At 48.3% G+C, this 19,445-nt stretch overlaps 1 protein-coding gene and 1 long non-coding RNA gene across 2 annotated transcripts; both read right to left on the reverse strand.

Moving 5' to 3' along the window:
• Window positions 1–6,030: 6,030 nt before the first annotated feature.
• LOC129131194 (uncharacterized) lies at window positions 6,031–11,607 on the reverse strand. Its single transcript, XR_008535612.2, has 3 exons — window positions 11,271–11,607; window positions 9,364–9,472; window positions 6,031–8,334 (listed from the first exon to the last, which is right to left on the reverse strand). It is a non-coding gene; the product is annotated as an uncharacterized LOC129131194 (long non-coding RNA).
• A 6,866-nt stretch (window positions 11,608–18,473) lies between these two features.
• Window positions 18,474–18,920, reverse strand: TINCR (TINCR ubiquitin domain containing). The gene has a single exon (XM_054650440.2). The coding sequence runs from the start codon at window positions 18,735–18,737 to the stop codon at window positions 18,474–18,476; it is 264 nt and encodes an 87-aa protein (XP_054506415.1). The 5' UTR covers window positions 18,738–18,920.
• Between the last annotated feature and the right edge of the window lie 525 nt (window positions 18,921–19,445).

The following is a 19,445-nucleotide window of genomic DNA, read 5'->3' on the forward strand; positions in this document are numbered from 1 at the left end:
CACAGCCCCTGCCTGTCAGATGGCTCATACAGGTGTTCTCATTAACCTCATTAGCTAATGAGCCAAAGCCACCACGCCAGGCTGCAGATGAGACTCCCTCGGAGTCCTGGAACACCAGGACTGCTCCACCAGCCCTCAGTGCTCCGTCCAACACCAGCAAAAGTCTCTTCCTAAGGCTTGCCAGCACAGCAGGGGTGAAAGGAAATTGAGCTGGGCTCACTGCTTGGAAAACAGAGGCTTTGCAGGTGAAACACGAGGAGTTCAAATCAGGATTGAGATGAAACTGTTCCCTACTCTGTGAAATGAGAGCGTTTTGGGAAAAGGGCACAGCCAGTTTATGGAGCATCCTCAGCTTGTCATTTTCCCCTGCTGCTCCAATCACTTTGGGCTACCCTGAAGAAGTGTAATCACCAGCAGACACAAAAGAAAGCCAGGGGGAAAAAAACCTCCTGGTTTAGGGAAGTAGGGAAACCTGGGACTCAAGCTGTGTCCTTGCAGGAGCTGGAGAAAGCTGCAGCTTTCCACAGCCACCTGGAGCTTAATTGCCACTTAAAGGAATTATCTTCTGCCTTTATCCCTCAGAAAAAAAACCAATTATTTGTAGGGAGCAGACAGACAGGGAAGCACATTGGAAATTGCTTTGTAGACCAGCTTCCTCTCCTTTCCCCTCGCTCAAAGTGACAGAAAATAGAAACAATAATTCAGTCACCAGGGCTGGGAAGAGCATGAGCTTCCAGAGGATGGAATAGGAAAGGCCACTTGCATCTCCTGATCTTGTGTTCCTTCCTCAAACACCTGCAGCTGTTCCATGGCCTGGCCCTGCACCTCACCAAGGGCACCCTCCTGTGTCCTTTCCCAGTGGCATTACCACAATTAATCACAATTAATCACAATTAATGTGTGACCGCGTTCACAGGGGTTGTTGGATGAGGGAAGAGATGAGGATCTGACTCCATGTTTCTGAAGGCTTGATTTATTATTTTATGATATATATTACATTAAAACTATGCTAAAAGAATAGAAGAAAAGGTTTCATCAGAAGGCTGGCTAAGAATAGAAAGGAATGATAACAAAAGCTTCTGTCTGAGACAGAGAGTCCGAGCCAGCTGGGCTGTGATTGGCCATTAATTAGAAACAACCACATGAGGCCAATCCCAGATCCACCTGTTGCACTCCACAGCAGCAGATAACCATTGTTTGCATTTTGTTCCTGAGGCCTCTCAGCTTCTCAGGAAGGAAAAAATCCTAAGGAAAGGATTTTCCATGAAAGACATCTGCGACGTTCATGCTTTTGGGAAATTCTCCCAGCATTTGATAGCCCAGCACCTTCACTGGGACTCTGTCAGGAGCAGTATTTCTTGACTCTGTCAGGAGCAGTATTTCTTCTCTCCTTTTAGGAGAAAAAGCAGCTCTGTCCTCTTCCATGCACCCAAAATGAGCTCCTGGCCGTGGCAGGAAGGCCTGAGAGGGGCAGCCCAGAGTGGAACCACACCAGAGTCGCCTCCCCAGTGATGGGGATGCTGGGCAGCAGCAGGAGACTCCTCTCTCCCAGCACCTTTCACTGCACTGAAAGCTCCAGAGGAAGCTGAAGCAGCCAGCACTGAGCAGATCCAGCCAAAGCTCTCCGGAGTTTAGGCCCTGATTTGAACCTGAATTGGGTTTTTTTGAGCTCTTCATTGTCATGCAGCCCTGCCTCATGATTTTATGGCCAGAGCCCTCCTGAACAGCTCTGAGCCCTTGCTAATGAGCTCAGGGCTAGACCAAGGCTTCAGTTTACCCATTTTTCCCATTTTTCTCCTTTTATTCCCCATGTTAGTGTGTCATCAGTCTATGGGTTGCTCTCCTTACTCCCACATCTGCCTTGTGTCCCTGTCTCTTCGCGCTCTGAGCACATCTGTACACATCAATCCAAAAACATCATCTCAGCTTTTGGCATTTGCTTTTAGAAGCACTAAAATCATTTAAAATAATCCAGACTCTTCCATAGCACCACATTCCCCAATCTGCTATCAGCAAAGACTTTCTATTTAAATTATTTTGTTTTAACTTTTTCCACAGTGGAACATTTTAATTCAAACCACCCAGCATTTCCTGCACACGCCCTGGGAGGCAGAGCAGGAAATCAGTGGGAGAGGCCTCAAATTAACAGCATTAAAAGGGATTGATAGAAGAACAGCCCTGGGTCAGGAAGACTTGTTCTAGGCGTTCATATCCCAAAGAATAAGCTTGTCATTTTAGAAAAATCAATTTTTAAAATTTTTGTTTGTTTGTTTGTTTGTTTTAGGAAATAATATCTTTTCTGCACTAACTACTCCCCTGGTCAAAAAGCTTCATTCCTACCAGTTTCTTTCTTTAATTTTCTTGGCCCTGATCCTCAGCTCAGGTATATCAGACAATAGAGATGCATCTGCTTATGTGAGCTAAAGATCTGGCCCAAACCTGAGTCTACATTACAAATAACGTTCAAAGAAATTCTTGGCAAACGAAGAAGGGAAAATAAAAGTCTTTTTGTGCTGTGAAATTTCCCAGGAATAAAACAAAAGCACAGTCAAAACTATTCAAATGGCATTTCAGGAGATCAGTCACAGAATCCATTAATGCATTTCTTTTTAACAAATGGAGCTTGCAAATTTGCTCTGGGTTTACAGGCTAACCTGTTCTATTGCCATCATGGGCAAACCTGGTTCCTGCTGTAAGACCCAGCTCAGTGTTCAGAGTCTCTGTGAGGAAATGGACAGAATTCTTCCCTACATAATAGGGTTTAATTAGGATAATGACTCAAATAAGAACCTTATCAAGGTTGTATCAGCTCTTGAAGGCACGTTACATGCATATGCAAGTAAGTCAGGCATATACCCAGCAAAAATCACCCTATTTTTCAGAACATAAGATCAGGATCAAGTGTAGGGTCTCACAACCCTACTGGAATAAAACAGTGCCATTCCCTGGGGAAAGCAGTTCTGAAATCAATGTGACTCAGGAAATCTCTGTACAGCACAGTCAGTCCACAGCGTTTACAGCTAAATCTTGTAGCTACAAGCTTGGGCCTGGCTCCCCACTGCACGGCATGAGCAGTAAATTATAATTATTCCCACTTTTAAGGTCCTTGCCCAAAGAGTTTTACTCCTATAAACACAGCAAACTGCCCCCCATCTCCTTGTATTGCTGGAGCAGAAAATGTCTCTGCAGTTGTGCTTCTCCCTTGACTCTGCTTGGCGGCCCCATTCCATCCACCTCAATATCAGCTCCATTCTCATGTGCACTTGGATCATTTGCAGGCAGTGAGTAAAGAGCAGCAATGCAGCTGAGACTCTCCAAGGAGGCTGGGAAATAATTGACTTTAGCTGGTTCCCCAGCATGATGGACATTTGCAGAGCAGTGCAAGCCCTCTGGAGCAGGGACAGAGGGGCTGAGCTCTGGGACAGGGACAGGAGTCCCAGCCCTTTGAATTTGCCTTTGGGATTTCCCTCCTTTGGGGAAATCAAAATGGTTTTGTCAGGATCCCTGACCCCCTGAGCTCAATCCTGCCACTCTAAAATGTGAAAACAGAGGAGCAGGAGCAAGTTTAAGCGACTCTAAACCCAAGCTCGGTACTTCATATTCATCATTTAGATTCTGCAAATGCTAGTGAGAGCAAGGCTTATTTGTTGATGCCTGTTTGCAGGGGTTTATTTGCTTGAAAAGGCTAATCAGCCAACTGCTTAAATATAAAGGAAAAGGGAGAAAATATTCAAAGCTATTCAGATGAGGTGCCATGGTTTGAGTTCTGATGTCAGTGTGCAGCCAACTGACAAATGCTGAGCCACAGTCTGGTGTAAATCCAGATGAATTCCACTAGAATCAACAGACTTCCTTCCAATTTATTCTGATGTAACAGAGACCATGATATTTCCATTCAGATTTACATTAGATTTGTTTCCTGTTTTCCATAATTCAGTCAGTTTCCATTGTGTACAAAAGCAGCCTGGGCCAGATCTTGATTTTATTTGCATCAGATGAAAACAGTTGTTTCAAATGGAGCTACACTGAATTTATAATTGCATAAATAAGAGCAGAATCTGATCTATTCCAAGAGAGAATTTCCCAGGGCGTTGCTGTGTGAGAGCACTCCTGCTGTGGTGATCAGGTGCTTTGCCATGGATTTCAATGGAGAAATTCCATCTAAATCCTGCACTCAAGCCCTGAGCTTGAGCTGCTTTGCACACCCAAGGCCCAGAAGTCCCTCTTTGCTCCAGAAGATCAGCCAATAAGCCAACACCTCCATCAGCTCATGGCCTGACACACAAACACCATGGACAGCCTGAGGAAAGCGTCAGGGTGGGAAGGGCTCAGCCTTGCCTGGCAGAAATCCTCCTCCAAAGATGGATTTCATTGGCCACTCACATCATTTATAACCCAAGTGCTCCGTGTTGACTTTTTGCTCCCTACTGAGTTTCCTCCCTTGAGGCCCTTCTGAGTCCCCTTGTTCCACTGTAATTGGAATTTTAGGAGCTGTGCAGTTGTTCCCTGGCAGCTCAGACTGCCCGTGCCAGCAGCCACACCACCAGTAACAAACTGGGTTATTAGCAATAACCAATAAGATTGCTATTCCCAGCAACATGGGTAATCAAGTGGATTTACTCCTCCCCATCGAAGCTGCTTATTCCACTGCTAGCAGGAAAAATAAGGCCATTTGAAGTCGTTTATGGTGGTTGCAAAGGCTTTTCTGAGCAGATACACAAGTTGTGTTGCCACAGCTGCCAGGAGGACTTTGAACCCAGCTCATCCATCTGCCTCCACCTCGCCTCACGCTCGTTCCTGGCTGTGCCCTGGAAGGCAGAGTTTCCATGAGACATGGACAGGCACTGCTCTCACCCTGGGCCTCACAGGTGGGGCACAAACTCAGGTAACCCTCACAATGCTGACCTCCAGCTCCAACAACACAGATATTCCACCCCAGCTCTCAAGGGGGAGAAATATTCAGCTTCATTCTCTGTTACCCACGGCCTGGGGAAATGCAAGGCAGATCTGCAGTAAAAGCAGCTGTATCAACAAAATATCACTTTACATGGCTATGACTTGCCATCTGACATGAAAACACACCTCTTCCATTTGGCTTTTCAGGCTCCTGTGTGTTTAATTCCACAGTAAATTTAGATTCCATTACAAATCTAAATATTTCTCTTCGTTTACGATATTCAGCACCAAACATGGGAAGAACAGAGACAAGAACAACTGCAATGACACCAATGACAGCATCACAATCACAAGGCCACCAGGATTAGGAGCACATTTTTGTGGCAGATTGAAATTTCAGCATCTCTGTGCTTCTCCCTCGTCACATCATCCCAGCCCCTGTGCAGAGACTGGCAATTACCCCGTGGGTTTGGCCTGTGGTGCATGAAACAGAGCCTTGAAAAAACAACAAAAAAAATAAAACACAAAACAAGGCAATCATGGAATTTCCAGAGTGGGTGGAATCTGTCTGTTAGGTTTGCACACACACACACCCTCAAGGCAGCTTTACATCGAGTTTGTGCCCATAAAACACAAAGGCACAACAGAGTCTCTCCTCCTGATCCCTCAGAGAGCAGAGTTGAGGCCATCACACCATAGCAAAGGCTGACATAACTGCTGATGGGGGATGCTGTTCCCCACAGCTTTCATTCCACGGTGTGATTTGCATTACAACTGGATCCTCATTGTCCATCCCAGCGGGCAAAGAGCAATCTGGTACAGATTACAGCAGCAAAGGAAAAGCAGTGGTGTCACAAAATGGGTACCACCAGCAAAGGCAGCCTTTGGCAGGGCTGATTGAACAGAGCAGCACTGCCTGGAATCAACAGGAGCCCCCCAAAAAAACCCCAGCACTGAAGAATTCTGCTTAAACAAAGCAAAAGTGCCAGAAATCCTCTCATGGTGCTGCTCCCTGAAGGTCTTAGCACGGAGCTGAGCTGGTGCCACTGTCCTGGGAGAAGGGACATGGAAGTTATCACAGAACACAGCCCTGGGCAGGTAATCGTTGGTATAGACTTTATGTATGACAGGAAGTTTATTCATATATTTTTATTAGGAAACTTATTGCTCTTTTATAGACTAGTTCACCACAGGTTGACTTAATTGGTTTTTTTTACTTAAAACACTATTACTATTGGTTAATAACGAAACTACATTTTGGTAAACAAATCTTTATGACACATTTTACATGTTTTACAATACAAGGTGCAGCAAGTTAAGCTAAGGATTGTTTCTCATTCTTTTCTCTGATCTTCTGACAGACTTTTCCCAGGACTTTTCCCTGGGAAAGTTGTGTTTGTGTCTGTGTCCCCAAGGGAAGGGACACACTCAGGGGCTGTGGGGGACATGGGGGGACACAGGAGGCCCTGCCAGGCTCTGCTGGTCCCACTGGCAGGTGACAAGGCCCAAATGGCCCCAGCAGGAAGAGTGTGGCTCTGAAAAGCAAAGCCTGGGGCTGGAACCTTTGAAGGAGAACGGTCACAGGCATCTTTTATGGAAAATCCTTTCCTTGGGAGTTTTTTTCTTCCTCCTGAGAAGCTGAGAGGCCTCAGGAACAAAATGCAAACAAAGATTATCTGCTGCTGTGGAATGCAACAGGTGCATCTGGGATTGGTCTCATGTGGTTGTTTCTAATTAATGGCCAATCACAGCCCAGCTGGCTCGGACTCTCTGTCTCGGACTTTGTAAGCCTTGATAAGCTTTTGTTATCATTCCTTCTTTTTCTATTCTTAGCCAGCCTTCTGATGAAATCCTTTCTTCTATTCTTTTAGTATAGTTTTAATGTAATATATATAATGAAATAATAAACCAAGCCTTCAGAAACATGGAGTCAGATCCTCGTCTCCTCCCTCACCCTCAGGCCCCTGTGGACACGGTCACAGAGAACACTTCCAGGGCTGTATTGCACTCACATTCCAGGGAAAAATGCCACACAGGCTGGGGGGGACAATGGCACAGAGCTGCCCCTGGGCCCTGCAAGGAAATGAGGAGCAGCTGCCCTGGGCTGGAGAGGGCCTGCAAGGCTTCTGGGGGAGGGAAATCCCAAATGAAGGGGGCTCAGAGGGCAGTGACAGCCCTGCCTGAGAGCCTGGGAGTTCAGCCCCTGTGCTGGATTCTCCTGGATGTGCAAAGACCTGTGGTGTTCCCAGAGCTGCTAGTGCAGACTCATTGATTAGTAGGCAGGGCAGGAAATTCAACGAGGTGGGTGAATTAAAGCCAGACTTCACAAGCTGCATCTGTTCCTCCATTCCCTCTGGATCCAACACTGATGGCACTTTAAGGAGTAAATTTAGCCAGGAAAGCTTGCCGGGCTGACGGCCCTGTAACCTGAACCATGCACGCCTGTCTCAGGGGCAGGAGGAGCACACGGGAGCCACTGGGACGTGCCCCAGCCTGAGCTGCCTGCCTGGAGCACAGCTGCTGCTGCTGCTGCTGGAGATGGACCTGCCTGGGCTTGTCTTCTGCTCAGGACGCTCATCCTGGGAAGGCCTGGCTGCAGCTCCGAGGAGGAGGAGGAGGAGGAGGTGCAGGACAGTGTGGGATCTCAGCACATCGCTCCCGATGTCCAGAGATGCCAGGAGAACCCTTGGGGGTCTCGAAAATCCTGGAATGTTGCCAAGAGTGTTTGGTGGCTTGATTTTGATCCATCCACAGAAGTAACAAGAGTTTGAGGACAAGAGAATCACTTTAGAGTGAAGGGTGTAAAAGAGACACATTTAGAGGGTGAGATATAGACTTTAAGGTTTTTGGTACAGGGGGGTTATGGAGACAAGATGGAGGGATCAGGGCGTGTCTTGTCCTTCTTCTTTCTTCTTCTTGTCCTCCATCTCCTGTGATGATGTTGGCACTTAGAGATTGGTTTATGGTGAAGGTGCACTTGCTAACATGGGTGAAAAGCATTGGGAAATAAAGGTAAATATTGTGTACGTAGATTTTAGTATAAAAAGACATGACCGCCCCGTGAGTGGTCAGAGAGTGCCTGTGACTGCTTGCAGATCAGACCTCTGTTGGGCAGACAGAAAATTTTGTAGATAAGAAATAATAAACAACCTGAAGACTGAAAAACTGAAGAGTCCAGACTCGTCCTTTGCATCGCGTGCCACCCAAGAACCACCCTGCCCGTGTGGGGGCACAGACAGACAGACAGACAGACCCGACAGGACAGCAGTGCTTTGGGTACTCCAGTGTCTGTGATGCTCCATCAGCAGCAGGATCCCAGAGTGACACAGTCCCCACAGGCAGCAGTCCCAGGCACAGGGCAGCCCTGTGAGGGTGCAAACTTCTCCATCTTGCAGCACGCCCAGGACCTAACACACCTCCAGCGCTGCTCGTCCACACCTGTGTTCACAGACAAGGGAAGCAGCCATTTCACAGCAGTTCTTACTGCCAGCAGCTCTTCTGGTATCCAGGCAGCTCCCCACAGCAGCACAGTTAATTTAGTCATTACAGATATCCCCCTGAGCTGCAGAAAGCCTTCAAGAGCTGACCAGAGCTGCCAGCTACGGGCAGGAGGTGTTAGAGTAGGTCCTGGACCTAATCCAGCTCAGGTCAGTTTGCCTTTTGCAGAAAGGCAAAACTCCAAAGAGCCTGGCTGGTTTGGAAGGACCTAGGAAATCAAGGGGAGACAGGACATCTCAAATAAAAAACTTATTTTTCATCTAGGTGTGTCCAGAAGAGGATTGGAAGCATCCCTCTGCCCATTTGGTGATCCAGCCTTCTTGGCCAGACTCAGGTAAACCCCCAGTGTCTAAATCCCACTACAAAAAGTGGTTTCTACCTATTCTGAAGAGGTGTGACCCCACCACTCAGCAAGCACTAAGGATACCTGCAGCCTGGAGTAAGAGGCAGCATGGGGAGCACAGGCAGAAGAGGCAGTGTAGAAGCACTGAGTAAAAGAGAGAATCCCTCTGTCTTCCCAGCATGGGACTGGAAACGTGAGGGAACAGCTGGAGCTGTGCCAGGGGGGTTTAGATTGGGTTTTGGGGAGAGTTCTTCCCCCCAAGGGTGCTGGGCACTGCCCAGGCTCCCCAGGGAATGGTGCCAAGGCTGCCAGAGCTCCAGGAGCCCTCAGGGGTGCCCAGGGTGGGGTTGTTGGGGGTCTGGGCAGGGGCAGGGGCTGCTCTGGATGATCCTGAGGGTCCCTCCCAGCTCAGGGTATTCCATGATTCACCACTGAAGTTGCACAGCTCTGTCAGCAAAGCATTCGACAAATGTGAAAAACAACACAATAAACAGGAAAACAAAAAAAACCAAAACCAGTCAGTTCTTGTTCCTCAGAGCACAGCCCCTGTTCCCAAGTGTCTTGCACTGGATTGTGGCATAGAGGAAAGAAGCAGAAATGCCTCAAATAGCTCCAGTTGGTTTTACCTCTTTTTATGCTGGTCCTGTGGCTCTTTCTAGGTGGTTTTTTCCTACTCTTCCCCATGTGATGAGATGCATCATTTGAAGGGCAGCAACCAAACCAGCTCCTCCTGCTCTGAAGAAAGGCAGCAACTGCACTTAGAATAAAAGATTGTCTGGCAGATTTGAGGTGTCAGTCAAAGCCTATCTCTGAAAAAAACATTAGTCCAGGCAGCTCCCCACACCCCCACGGTTAATTCAGTCTTTCCAGATATCCCCCTGAGCTGCAGAAAGGCTCCAGAGCTGACCAGAGCTGCCAGCTACAGGCAGGAGGTGTTGGAGTAGATATTGGACCTAATTCAGCTCAGGTCAGTTTGCCTTTTGCAGAGTAAAACACTGTGATTATCAAGCCCAGGGAAGCAAATCCTGGCTTTGTGAAGCAAGCTGTACCTTTTACTTTACCTTTTACATAGATTTAGAACTCTGTTGTTCAGTGTGTCCCATCTCCAGTGGCACACGTCCACTCCAATATTATTATTCTAATTTTAATTATTATTTGTGGCTACAGCCAGGGCTGTATGAGGCACTTCCCAAGCACTCAGGAAAGCACTGGCTCTGCTCCAAGAAATTCATTATTTCAGGATAGACAGACATGCAGAGGCACTGCATGGTCAAGTGGCAGAACTGCTGACCCAACAGTCAGTACCTGCCTTGCTGGTTGACCTTGGAAAACTCACATTCCTTCTTCCCACACTTAGTCCCATCCCACCCTTTGTCCATCCCATTTGCTTAAAAAATGTTCAAGCTGTGACTGTGTTCGTGTTTTTGTCTCAGAATCTTCTTGGGGGGAAATGTTTTTGTTCTTTGAGAAAAAAAAAAAAATTAAAAATTCTGTTTTCCATAGCATTTTTTCTCAAACGCTTGTGTTGGAAGAAAAAGCATCAAATGTTTTCTCATGGCCAAAAAAACCCCAGAAAATTCAGACTGGGCATGTTTGCTAAGAGTTGCCAGTCACTGGAATTTTCTGGGGAAAGTACTGTAGAGATTAGCAAAACATCCATTTTGTTTTCCTGAAAATAAGTTTGAACCTAAAAATCAACTTGTTCTGTGAGTAAGAAACTGGTGAAACCCGTTCTTCCTCTGATTTATATTACAACTGCTTTTTATTTCTCCCTTTCTTGGTGCTCCCAGCTTACTGCAATATCCTCAGGGCCCCTGATGCCCTCCAGACCTGCCCAGAAAAATCCTTGGCTGCTCCAGCAGCTTTTTGCTTTGCAGGGAAGGGGGTGGCAAGTGCAGGGGGGCTGGTTGGAAGCTGGGCAGGAACTGATTGACCAGTCATATCTAAATGCCAGCTGGTCACCTGGCTGCTGCATCCCAAAACAGGCAGGGAGCCAGAGGTGTAATTACCTCCCCTTCAATAGAATATTAACTTAAATGTCTCTCTTCTATCCAACCGCTGTTTGCTCATGAAAATTGCAGGAATCCTGGGTCTGTGAGACCTCTCTTTTTCCATCAGGTTGGGTTGAATCAGGTCAGCTGGTTCAGAAGTTATTGGAGCAGGGGAAAGGGGGGGACCAGCTGCAGATAGAAGAACACAAGGGGAGGCTCATTGCTGTGTAAACCCTGGCTCCAAAATGAAGCAGTTTTGGTGCACCTGTGGGTCCCTGAGATCAGGTGAGTGGTGGCTGTGCCAGAACTCAACCTGTTCCTGTCCTCTGGGGAGACTGCAAGGCCCAGGACTGTCCCTAGTGCACTCACCACTTTCTGCTGTACAAAACCTGGAAATGGGGCTCCACTGGACAGAGAGTGTTCTGGAGCCCAGACAGTCCACAACCTGAGTTATTTACACCTGGATTCACAGGCTGAAAGGGAAAAATCATTATCTCTACATTATATATGTAAGAAAACAAAAGCCAAGACCAGCAACTTACTGCAGGATCCTGAGATGGAGTCAGGAGGAGGCTCGGATGTCCCATGTCCCATCTGGGGCCCTAAGCAAAGCCCACCTCAGCTCCTTGCTGCTCCATGTCCCAGGCAGAAATTCCCTTTTCCTGGGCATTTCTCACTGCTTCATTGCCCTCAGGAGCTGAGTCAGGCTCACCACACTCCTCCTCCATTGGCAGCTGGGTGCACATGGCATGCTGATGAGGAAACACTGTTTGTTGCTTTGTTTGGGTTCATTATTCATGGGCACCATGCTGGAAACACTCGGAGCTGCTTCCTGAACGGTCCTTGAGCTGGCGTGCAGGGGGGACTTACCAGCACTGGTGGCCAGGCTGCCTTTCCATGGGCCAGCTCTCTGCCATCTGCTTCCTGCAGCCCTTGTCACACTCCCCATCCCTCACGGCTTGGGCTCTGCTCTTTGGCATTATCTGAGTGAGAAAGAGGCAAACACTTGGAGCACTACAGAAACGCAATCAAAAATGGCATTTCAGCAAGCAGGCACTGACCCCGGCATGGGGAGAATGTAAAGCTCATCCTCTGGCTGGTTTTGTTCTTCAATCACACCAAACAACTCAGAATAAGCCACTTGCAGGGTTTCAAACCTGTTTATCCTTCCACAGAAGATGCCTTCACCCTCCTTCAGATAACCCCCAACTGTCTGAAACCTTTTTCTCATAGGCAAGGCTCTTCCTCTTTAGTGCCTGCTCCTGGAAATCCATTTTTCATCTTAGGACAAGGGTGGTCTGCAGCTTTAGGAGCACTTTGAGAATGTTTGCAGCAAGACAGAGCTGGAGCTGCTCTCAACACGTTCACCCTCAGGCATTAGCACCAAAGGCAGCTTCCAGGGGTTGTGGGTCTATCAACATCTTCTGACAGGGGCCCAGACCCTCCAGAGAAGGCCTAAACTTAGCAAAGCAGAATTCTTTTCTAAGTTACTCTTCTGAAAACCCTTAGAAATCACCCAGTGCTATCCCCTGGGGTCTCCAGAACAGAACCTGAAGCTCTTCCAGGTTTGTTGGGGTACCTCTTGGGGGCTGGGATTGCTTGGAGAGCTCATTATCCCACCTTGGACTGCAACTAAGAGCAGGGCTGAGTCTTTTGACTCCTGTGAATTGCTGTTTGCAATTATGTTTTCATTTTATGACAAGGAACTGAGCCTGTGCTGCAAGTATTTCACCAGATCTTAGAGAATTTCAAAGCCTGTGGGGTGGGAGTTTTTTGCTGTGTTCTAGCAAAGGATCAGTCTAGTGAGGCTGATATCAGCCTCTGCCTGGGTTTTCTGTAAAACCCAGAGCAGGATTCATATTTCAGCACTTTCTTCTTCACTTGAAATTCCAGGGGATTTTGACAGCCAAGGGTTTGCTGTGAGCCCACCCTGTAGCCCACACCTGTCCCATGAAACCCCGTGACACAGGAGGGGGGATTTACCCCAACTGGGCAAAACCCTCACCTGATATAAATCAGCACAACCACAGGGCAGCCCAGCGAGCTGGGCCACACCACACCAGAAAGAAACCCCCGTTAGGATGTGCTTCCCCTTCATTAATTCTTTGCCTAGAACCAAGACAGACCCCTGGGGATGTATCAGCTCAGTTTCATCTGCTGCAATCCCAGGCAACGGCGCAGGGAGGAATTCAAATCCTGTGCACCGCGTTCTCTACCACTGCAACCCTGTGCTTCTGTCAAATGAGCTTCTTGGGCTGAGCAATAAGTAAAGGAGCTAAATACAGGTGTGACTGTCTGACCCGTGTGCTGTGAGGTGTCAGCAGAGGTAACTGCACTAATGCTTTCAGAACTTAAAAATCACTTAACTGAGGACACCAGAAGAGAGCTTGGCCCGTGAATAATACACATAAATACTAGAGATGCAGTCAGCCCCCCACCTGGCTGTTGCCTCAGTAACACATCTCTGGGAGGATATTTTTAAGCCAGTATTATTTATCTGGTAGGTGGAAGCAGACCTGTTAAGGCCATACCAGGTCAGCATATGTCTAAGCATGTACTGAAGAACTTAATTAGTTCTCCCTGAGTAGAGAGACTCCCAGTGCTATTTAGAGGATCGTTATCCCACTGTGAGGGGCCTCAGAGCCTGCTGCTAGGCCTCAGCTTAACAGGGCAAGGCTGGAAGAGCTGGATGGGGGTGAAAAGTCTCCCTTTCATGCTGAGGAGTAATTGCTGAGCAACCGCAGGAGCGGGAGGGTCAGTGCAAAGAGCAGGCATCACAAAACCACTCTGAAACTCAGAGTAAAAAACTTACTTCAGGGTCAAATTGTGTAGATCCCATGACTTTTTGTTTGTTTGTTTGTTTCTAGAGGTCCCAGGTAATTCCAGTGACAGTGAGCAGGGCTGACAGGACAGTGGTGCAGGTGTGGAGTGAGCCACTGCTGAGGGCCTGTCATGATGTCCTTATGTCACCACAGAGTCAAACACAGGCAGGAGCTCAGCAGCAGCTAAACTGGACCTTGTGCAAGTGGCTCAGTCATCGTTTTCATTTACAGTTCCAAAAAATCAGAGGCTCTAAACTGAGTGCCAAGAAGGGAATGCAATGGGCTCCCCAAGGATGGATGGGTTTGTTATTCTGGCAGGAGGTAAAATATCCATCCTGGAGTGGATGGGCCTTTGGAAAACCAGACTGAGCAGCCTCTGAAGAATAAAACAGCTTCCCAAGCATGTCAAAGCTTCTGTAAGGACTGGCACTCACAGAGGACACTGAGGCTGGAGAGGGAGGAACCTGGACATGCTTATTTTGACTTAAGAGTGGCTCCAATACACAACGTGGGACCTTGGTGTGCTCTTGGAGCTGTCAGGAGTTTTTCCTGGATGAGTTGTTATGGTAACTGAGCTAATGCCCTGAGATAGATGCTTTCAGGTGGCTCCAGGCCAGAAAATCAACACCAATAGATTCCAGATAATAGACTTCAGCTGAACTCAGTGCTGGCGTCTACTTTATTTAACCTATTCACCAATGACTTCCTGAACCCCATTCTCCAGGCAAGCCATGTGTGATGAGAAAAGCTGCCTGGCCTCAATGAACCCCAGCTTCCAAAAGGCTGAGGGGACCCCATGTCCTGCGTGGCTGAGTCTGTGCCAGTAAATCAAATGTGCCTGGGACATTCTCCTGCATTCAGAGGACAGCTGGCACAGAATTACCAAGGTTTTCCTGTTAAATTCTCACTCTCCAAATCTGTGGGGACACATCCAGGCATCCCATAAGGAGCAGTCCCTGGCCCATGCTGGCTACTGAAATGCACCTAGACTGAGACAAAGATTGCAGTGGAATACTCCATCATTGTGAGAGAGAGGAGTCCAGGCAGTGCTTAATTTATCAGCACAGACCTTGCCTGGGTGACTGCAGGAGAGGAGCCTGGAACCAAGAGCAAAGGCTCTGTCCATGTGCTTGTGCTTACACCACACACAGATCCAGCTGGAACATCCCCAGGAACAGGCAGTGACAGGCACAGTGGGCATGTCTAGGGATTGCTCTGGATCAGCCACTGACATCCTCTGCTTGAAACAGCTCCTGGGTTAAGTGGAGGATTCACCAGTTCAAGGCAGTATTCCTCCACCTCCCACTGAACATCCAAACACAGCCAATAAATGGTCAGCAAGGAGCAGCTGATTCCACGTGCCCACCAGCCAGCCCAGGTCAGACTGTGTCACCAATCACACACTCTGGGCCAGAAGGCTGAGAGGCCAAAAGCCCCAGCTTTACTGAAACTGCTTCTTTTATTCCCTGGTCCCATACAGGTGGACCTGACTGGTCATTTAACATCCAGCACATTTCACATGACTGGCTAATTAATGAGACACCATTTGTAAACAGCCTTATGGGCAAAACAGCTTATTACAAAACACCAGATTGTCTAGAATTCTTTCTCTCCATCTCCCTCAAGTCTCCCAGGTTGATTCATGGGAAAACTTATCTGGCTTTCTCTCTCTCTGACCAGACCACTGCATCCACCTCCTGTTCGGTGGTGCTCCAACACAGCCAGCAAGGAGCTCCAAGGAGACAAAACCCAGGAAGAGTCATGCCAGCTTCAGAGCTCCCACATCACCACCAGACCAGCTGAGCAGCTCCCTGGCCCTGCCTCCAGAGCCTGCCAGACGGGTTCTGCCGTGGTGTGGCCCCCAGTGCCAGCACTGAGCATGCCTTGGGCGTTTGGGACAGCCCATTGCGTGCCCGTGGATGCTTCTGCAGCCACGCTGGGTGGTTCTGCTCATGCCAAGACCCACTGCTGGTCTCCTGTTAGGCACTGATGGCTTCAACACCACATGCTGGCCCGTGGCCACTGAGCTGGGGCATTTCTCTGCTTGTTCATTCCCATTTCAACTGTTGCTTTGCTTGTTTTACCCACTGGCAAACCATGTTACTGTAATATGTCACTCTGTAGGGCAGGAACTGGTTTTGAGCGAGTTCTTTTCTCAGCCTCTACTGCAACTGGATTGCAATTTCAGTCAGCACAGCAGTAATGTGATTAACAGGCTCTGCACAAAGGGGAATTGCATCCTAGGTGGATGTGATATTTGCAGTTCTGGCCAGCCCATGTGTTTTCCCAGGGCGAGAGGTCATGTTGACTGATCTCCAGAACGGCTTGCTCGAACTTTTAAACATTAAGGTCTAAATAAATTTTCAGCATTAGCTGCTATGCTGATCCCTTTCCTGCCAAGCTGCCGCCTTAAGTGAATTTTTATGACTAAGTTACAAACCCCAGAAAGTACGAGCAAGAAGTGGAATTGCTGACTTGGCCTTTGCTAAATGCCAATTATCTACAAAGGCATTAGGCGGGGAGGGGAGGATGAAAAACAGGGTCATTTTCATGTTTTCTCAGGTTCAAAGCAAACTGTCCCGTGAGCCCATTGCAGGAACACACAGCATGCAGAGTGACCATTAATATTTATAGGCACGACACTGAGCTGCAGACCTTGGCAATCACAGCAACTCCACTTTTGGAATTAATAGTGCTCTGTTTGGCTGGTACCTCGGTACACAAAAGGAAGGAGGAGACATCAAGATTTTCAGGGAGAACTGAAGAAGTAGCTGGGCAGGGATCCATACTTCACTGAGCTGCTGAAACACTAAAACCAACTCTTAAATCCTCAGGACTGCTGGCTAAATGCAGCACCATGTTTTCACTCTCCTCTCTGCTCCTGTGGCTCCTAGACAGTCCCAGCAGGACAGGGCTACTCTTGTTATAATCCCCATGGTTATTCACTGGTTATTGCCCAGCTGATACACACCAATGTATTTCCAAAGACACTCCTGGTGCAGCATGGATTTATAACACCTAAAGATCTGCCTGAGTGATCTTAAGACCCAAATTGGTCCTGTAATCTCAGTTACAATGCAGCCTTTTCCCACTCTGTATTTCCTAAGTCCCAGTGGCAGCGAGAGACAGGCATCTAAAATCCTCTAAACCTCTCTGTGCTGAGTCACAACCTGCCCTCAGCCCAGGGCTGCCTGGCTCCACATCTCAGAAAAACCTCAGGGAACTATCCCACCATAGCTCAGTCACCTCTTTATGAACCTTTAGAGAAACGTGTCCCCAGCATCTGGGCATTTACAAAAATGTCTCTGGGAGTGGGTGAGGTTGGCACAACCCAGTAATCCTTTATGTCAAAAAAAAAAAACTCAAGGAGACACGACTTCAGGTAGAGACTGGGCACTCCCCACATTGCACCCAGGCCTGGAAAAAGCAATAGGAGATCGGCCAAAGGTGCTAGTTTAGGAACCAGGAAGGTTAGCAGGAAATCCATGGAGAAAAATATTAGAAATACCACTTTGTTTTTAATGTACTCACGAAAATTGAGCTGGGACTTTGAGCAACAGGCTCTAGATTTTCAAAAATGGCCAGTGACTGCAGCTGGGCCCTCTGAACTCAGCACACCAGGGCAGGATCTCCTGGTGAGTTTTGCATTGCTGCAGCATGTGGGAAGGTGCACAGCACCTTATGGAAAGGTTTCCTTTTTATGGGAACCAGGCATCTACCAAACAAGCATCAGTATGTGCACTCCATCAACTCAGACCCTCCAAATCCTTTTTTACTTTCAAAAATTAAGACTGCAAAAAGTAGGAAAATAAATACTGGAAACAACAACAAATAGAAGTGCTTCTGCCATTAAAAACCAGGTGAAAAGGAGGAGCTGAGCCAAGTTAATCAGAGAACTGAAATGAGATGTTGGAGAAAAGGGCCGTGGGTGACTTGGGGTTTGCAGTTAGCTGAGTGATGTGAAATCTCCTGTGTCTGGCTGAGCTCTGAAAGGAAATGCTTTATTAAATCTTCTTTGTGTGAGATTTCAAGCTGCCTCTGGACTGGAAAATAGGACCATTCCAGTATGTGGGATATAATCAGGAACTGAAGTCTTTAGTGCAGAGTTTTCTGCAGAGGAAACTCTGATCAGCATAGACACATAACTCAGAGGGCTCAGGATTTAGAGAGATGAATTAGGCACCACATACCCACAACATACCTCTTCTAGCCAGTATCCCCAAAATGCTTCACAGAATTAATCATGCTGGCAGCAACAACCCGGCATTAGGAAAGACAGGGCAGGTGGGCATAAATTCACCACACTGAATCAAAGCTGTCCTGTGGGCCAGTGAGTCCAAGGTCCATTATCTCAGCTTTCATCCCCACCAGAGCACAGTGCTTGCCGTGATTGATCTCCCATGCCCTGGCTCTCCTGGGAGTCTCCAGTCTCACTGTACTTTCTGTGTGATTCAGACACATTTTGGGCAGCTGCAGCCTCTTGCTGTCCCTGTCCACACTGCCTGTGCTCCACTGTAAGCTGTCTGCACCTCTCCTGTCACAAGGACTGTGCCACCCCCAAATACCTGCACAAAGAAGCAGGGAGACACAGGCACAACAGGACAAGAGAGAGGTTCCCAGAACTCTCTCCCATGTCCCACAACCTCCCCTGCCCTTTTTCTTGTCATGTTTCTCTCTCTGTGCTTGGCCGCGTATCCAGGAAAACGAGACCTGACCAGAGACAGGACAGGCAGCAGCAACCTCCTCTGAGCTGCTTATTTCACAGCACATGTCTGGATTTGAAGAGCCTGGGGCCTCAATCCTGCTGCAAATGGCAGCATCTGAGTTCCTGGTCTGCCTTCCACAAACCCTGACAAGAAAGTGTCCCAAGAGGCTGCGACACGCCGAGCGTTCCCCTTCCCCCAGGGCAGACGAGCTCCCTGCCTACCTTTTATTGCTGACAAGGAGGAGGACAGAACCATTCTGGATATTGGCTTCTTTGAGGGTCTCATGCTCCTCCAGCTGCCTGGAGTTGTAATAAAATGTCTTCTTCCAGGAGGTGATGCCCTCCCGCACCAGGAGAGCCCGCAGGTCCATCACGGTGTCCCTGGGCCGCACCGTCAGGGGCATCATCAGGTCCTCGTCAGCCAGGTGCACCTTGATGTGGTACCTCTTCCATCGGGACAGGCTCCTGCGCAGCGTGTCCATCCTCTCCGGCTCAGCAGGGCCACTGTGGCAGGGCAGAGCATCCAGCTGGGACAGCAGCGAGGCAGGGACGTGGCTCTGAAGAGGCTGGCTGCTGCAAACAGCCTCAAACGTCCTGCCAAACCTGTTCCTCCCAGTTGCCACGCTGCATGCTTCACATTCCAGGGAAGAGCTCACCTGGCTCCATGAGCCTGCTGGCTGGGAAACGTCTCCGTGAATCATTTCCACACACCCCTAAATCCCAGAATAATTACAGTGTCTTCACGAAGTGCTCTTCATTCCAATGGCTGGCAGAGGACTTTTAAAGCCAGAACCCCACAGACATTAGAAACGTGGGTGCATGTGAGAAATGAATGGGTTTAGCAACCTCACGTCTCCTGCTCTAAAAAGCTGCCAGCTGGGGAGAAGATCAGTTAGCAAAGTAGGCATTTAGCAACCTCACAGCTATTTAACATGGCCACTTTAATGAAGAGAAGTACAGCTGCATAGTGACAAATTCCTCACAGAGGAGAGCCACAGCACCCTGACGAGCCAGAGCCTGGCTGTGTGAACAGCTCTCATCGTTGCAGTGCAGATTCCCCCAGGAGATCTGCACTGTCACTGCTCACAAACAATCTGGGACCCTCCAGAAGGGGTAGGACTCATCCACTCCTCATCACACCCCCCTACATCTGACACTGACTCACATGAGCTCCCCGATGGTTCATTGTC

The sequence above is a fragment of the Agelaius phoeniceus genome, chromosome 29 (assembly GCF_051311805.1).
Source record: "Agelaius phoeniceus isolate bAgePho1 chromosome 29, bAgePho1.hap1, whole genome shotgun sequence".
Classification (NCBI taxonomy): domain Eukaryota; kingdom Metazoa; phylum Chordata; class Aves; order Passeriformes; family Icteridae; genus Agelaius; species Agelaius phoeniceus.

What these genes read in the sequence shown, in the direction of transcription:
- TINCR (XM_054650440.2), bottom strand. Translation starts at nt 18,737, where the DNA reads ATGGACACGCTGCGCAGGAGCCTGTCCCGATGGAAGAGGTACCACATC.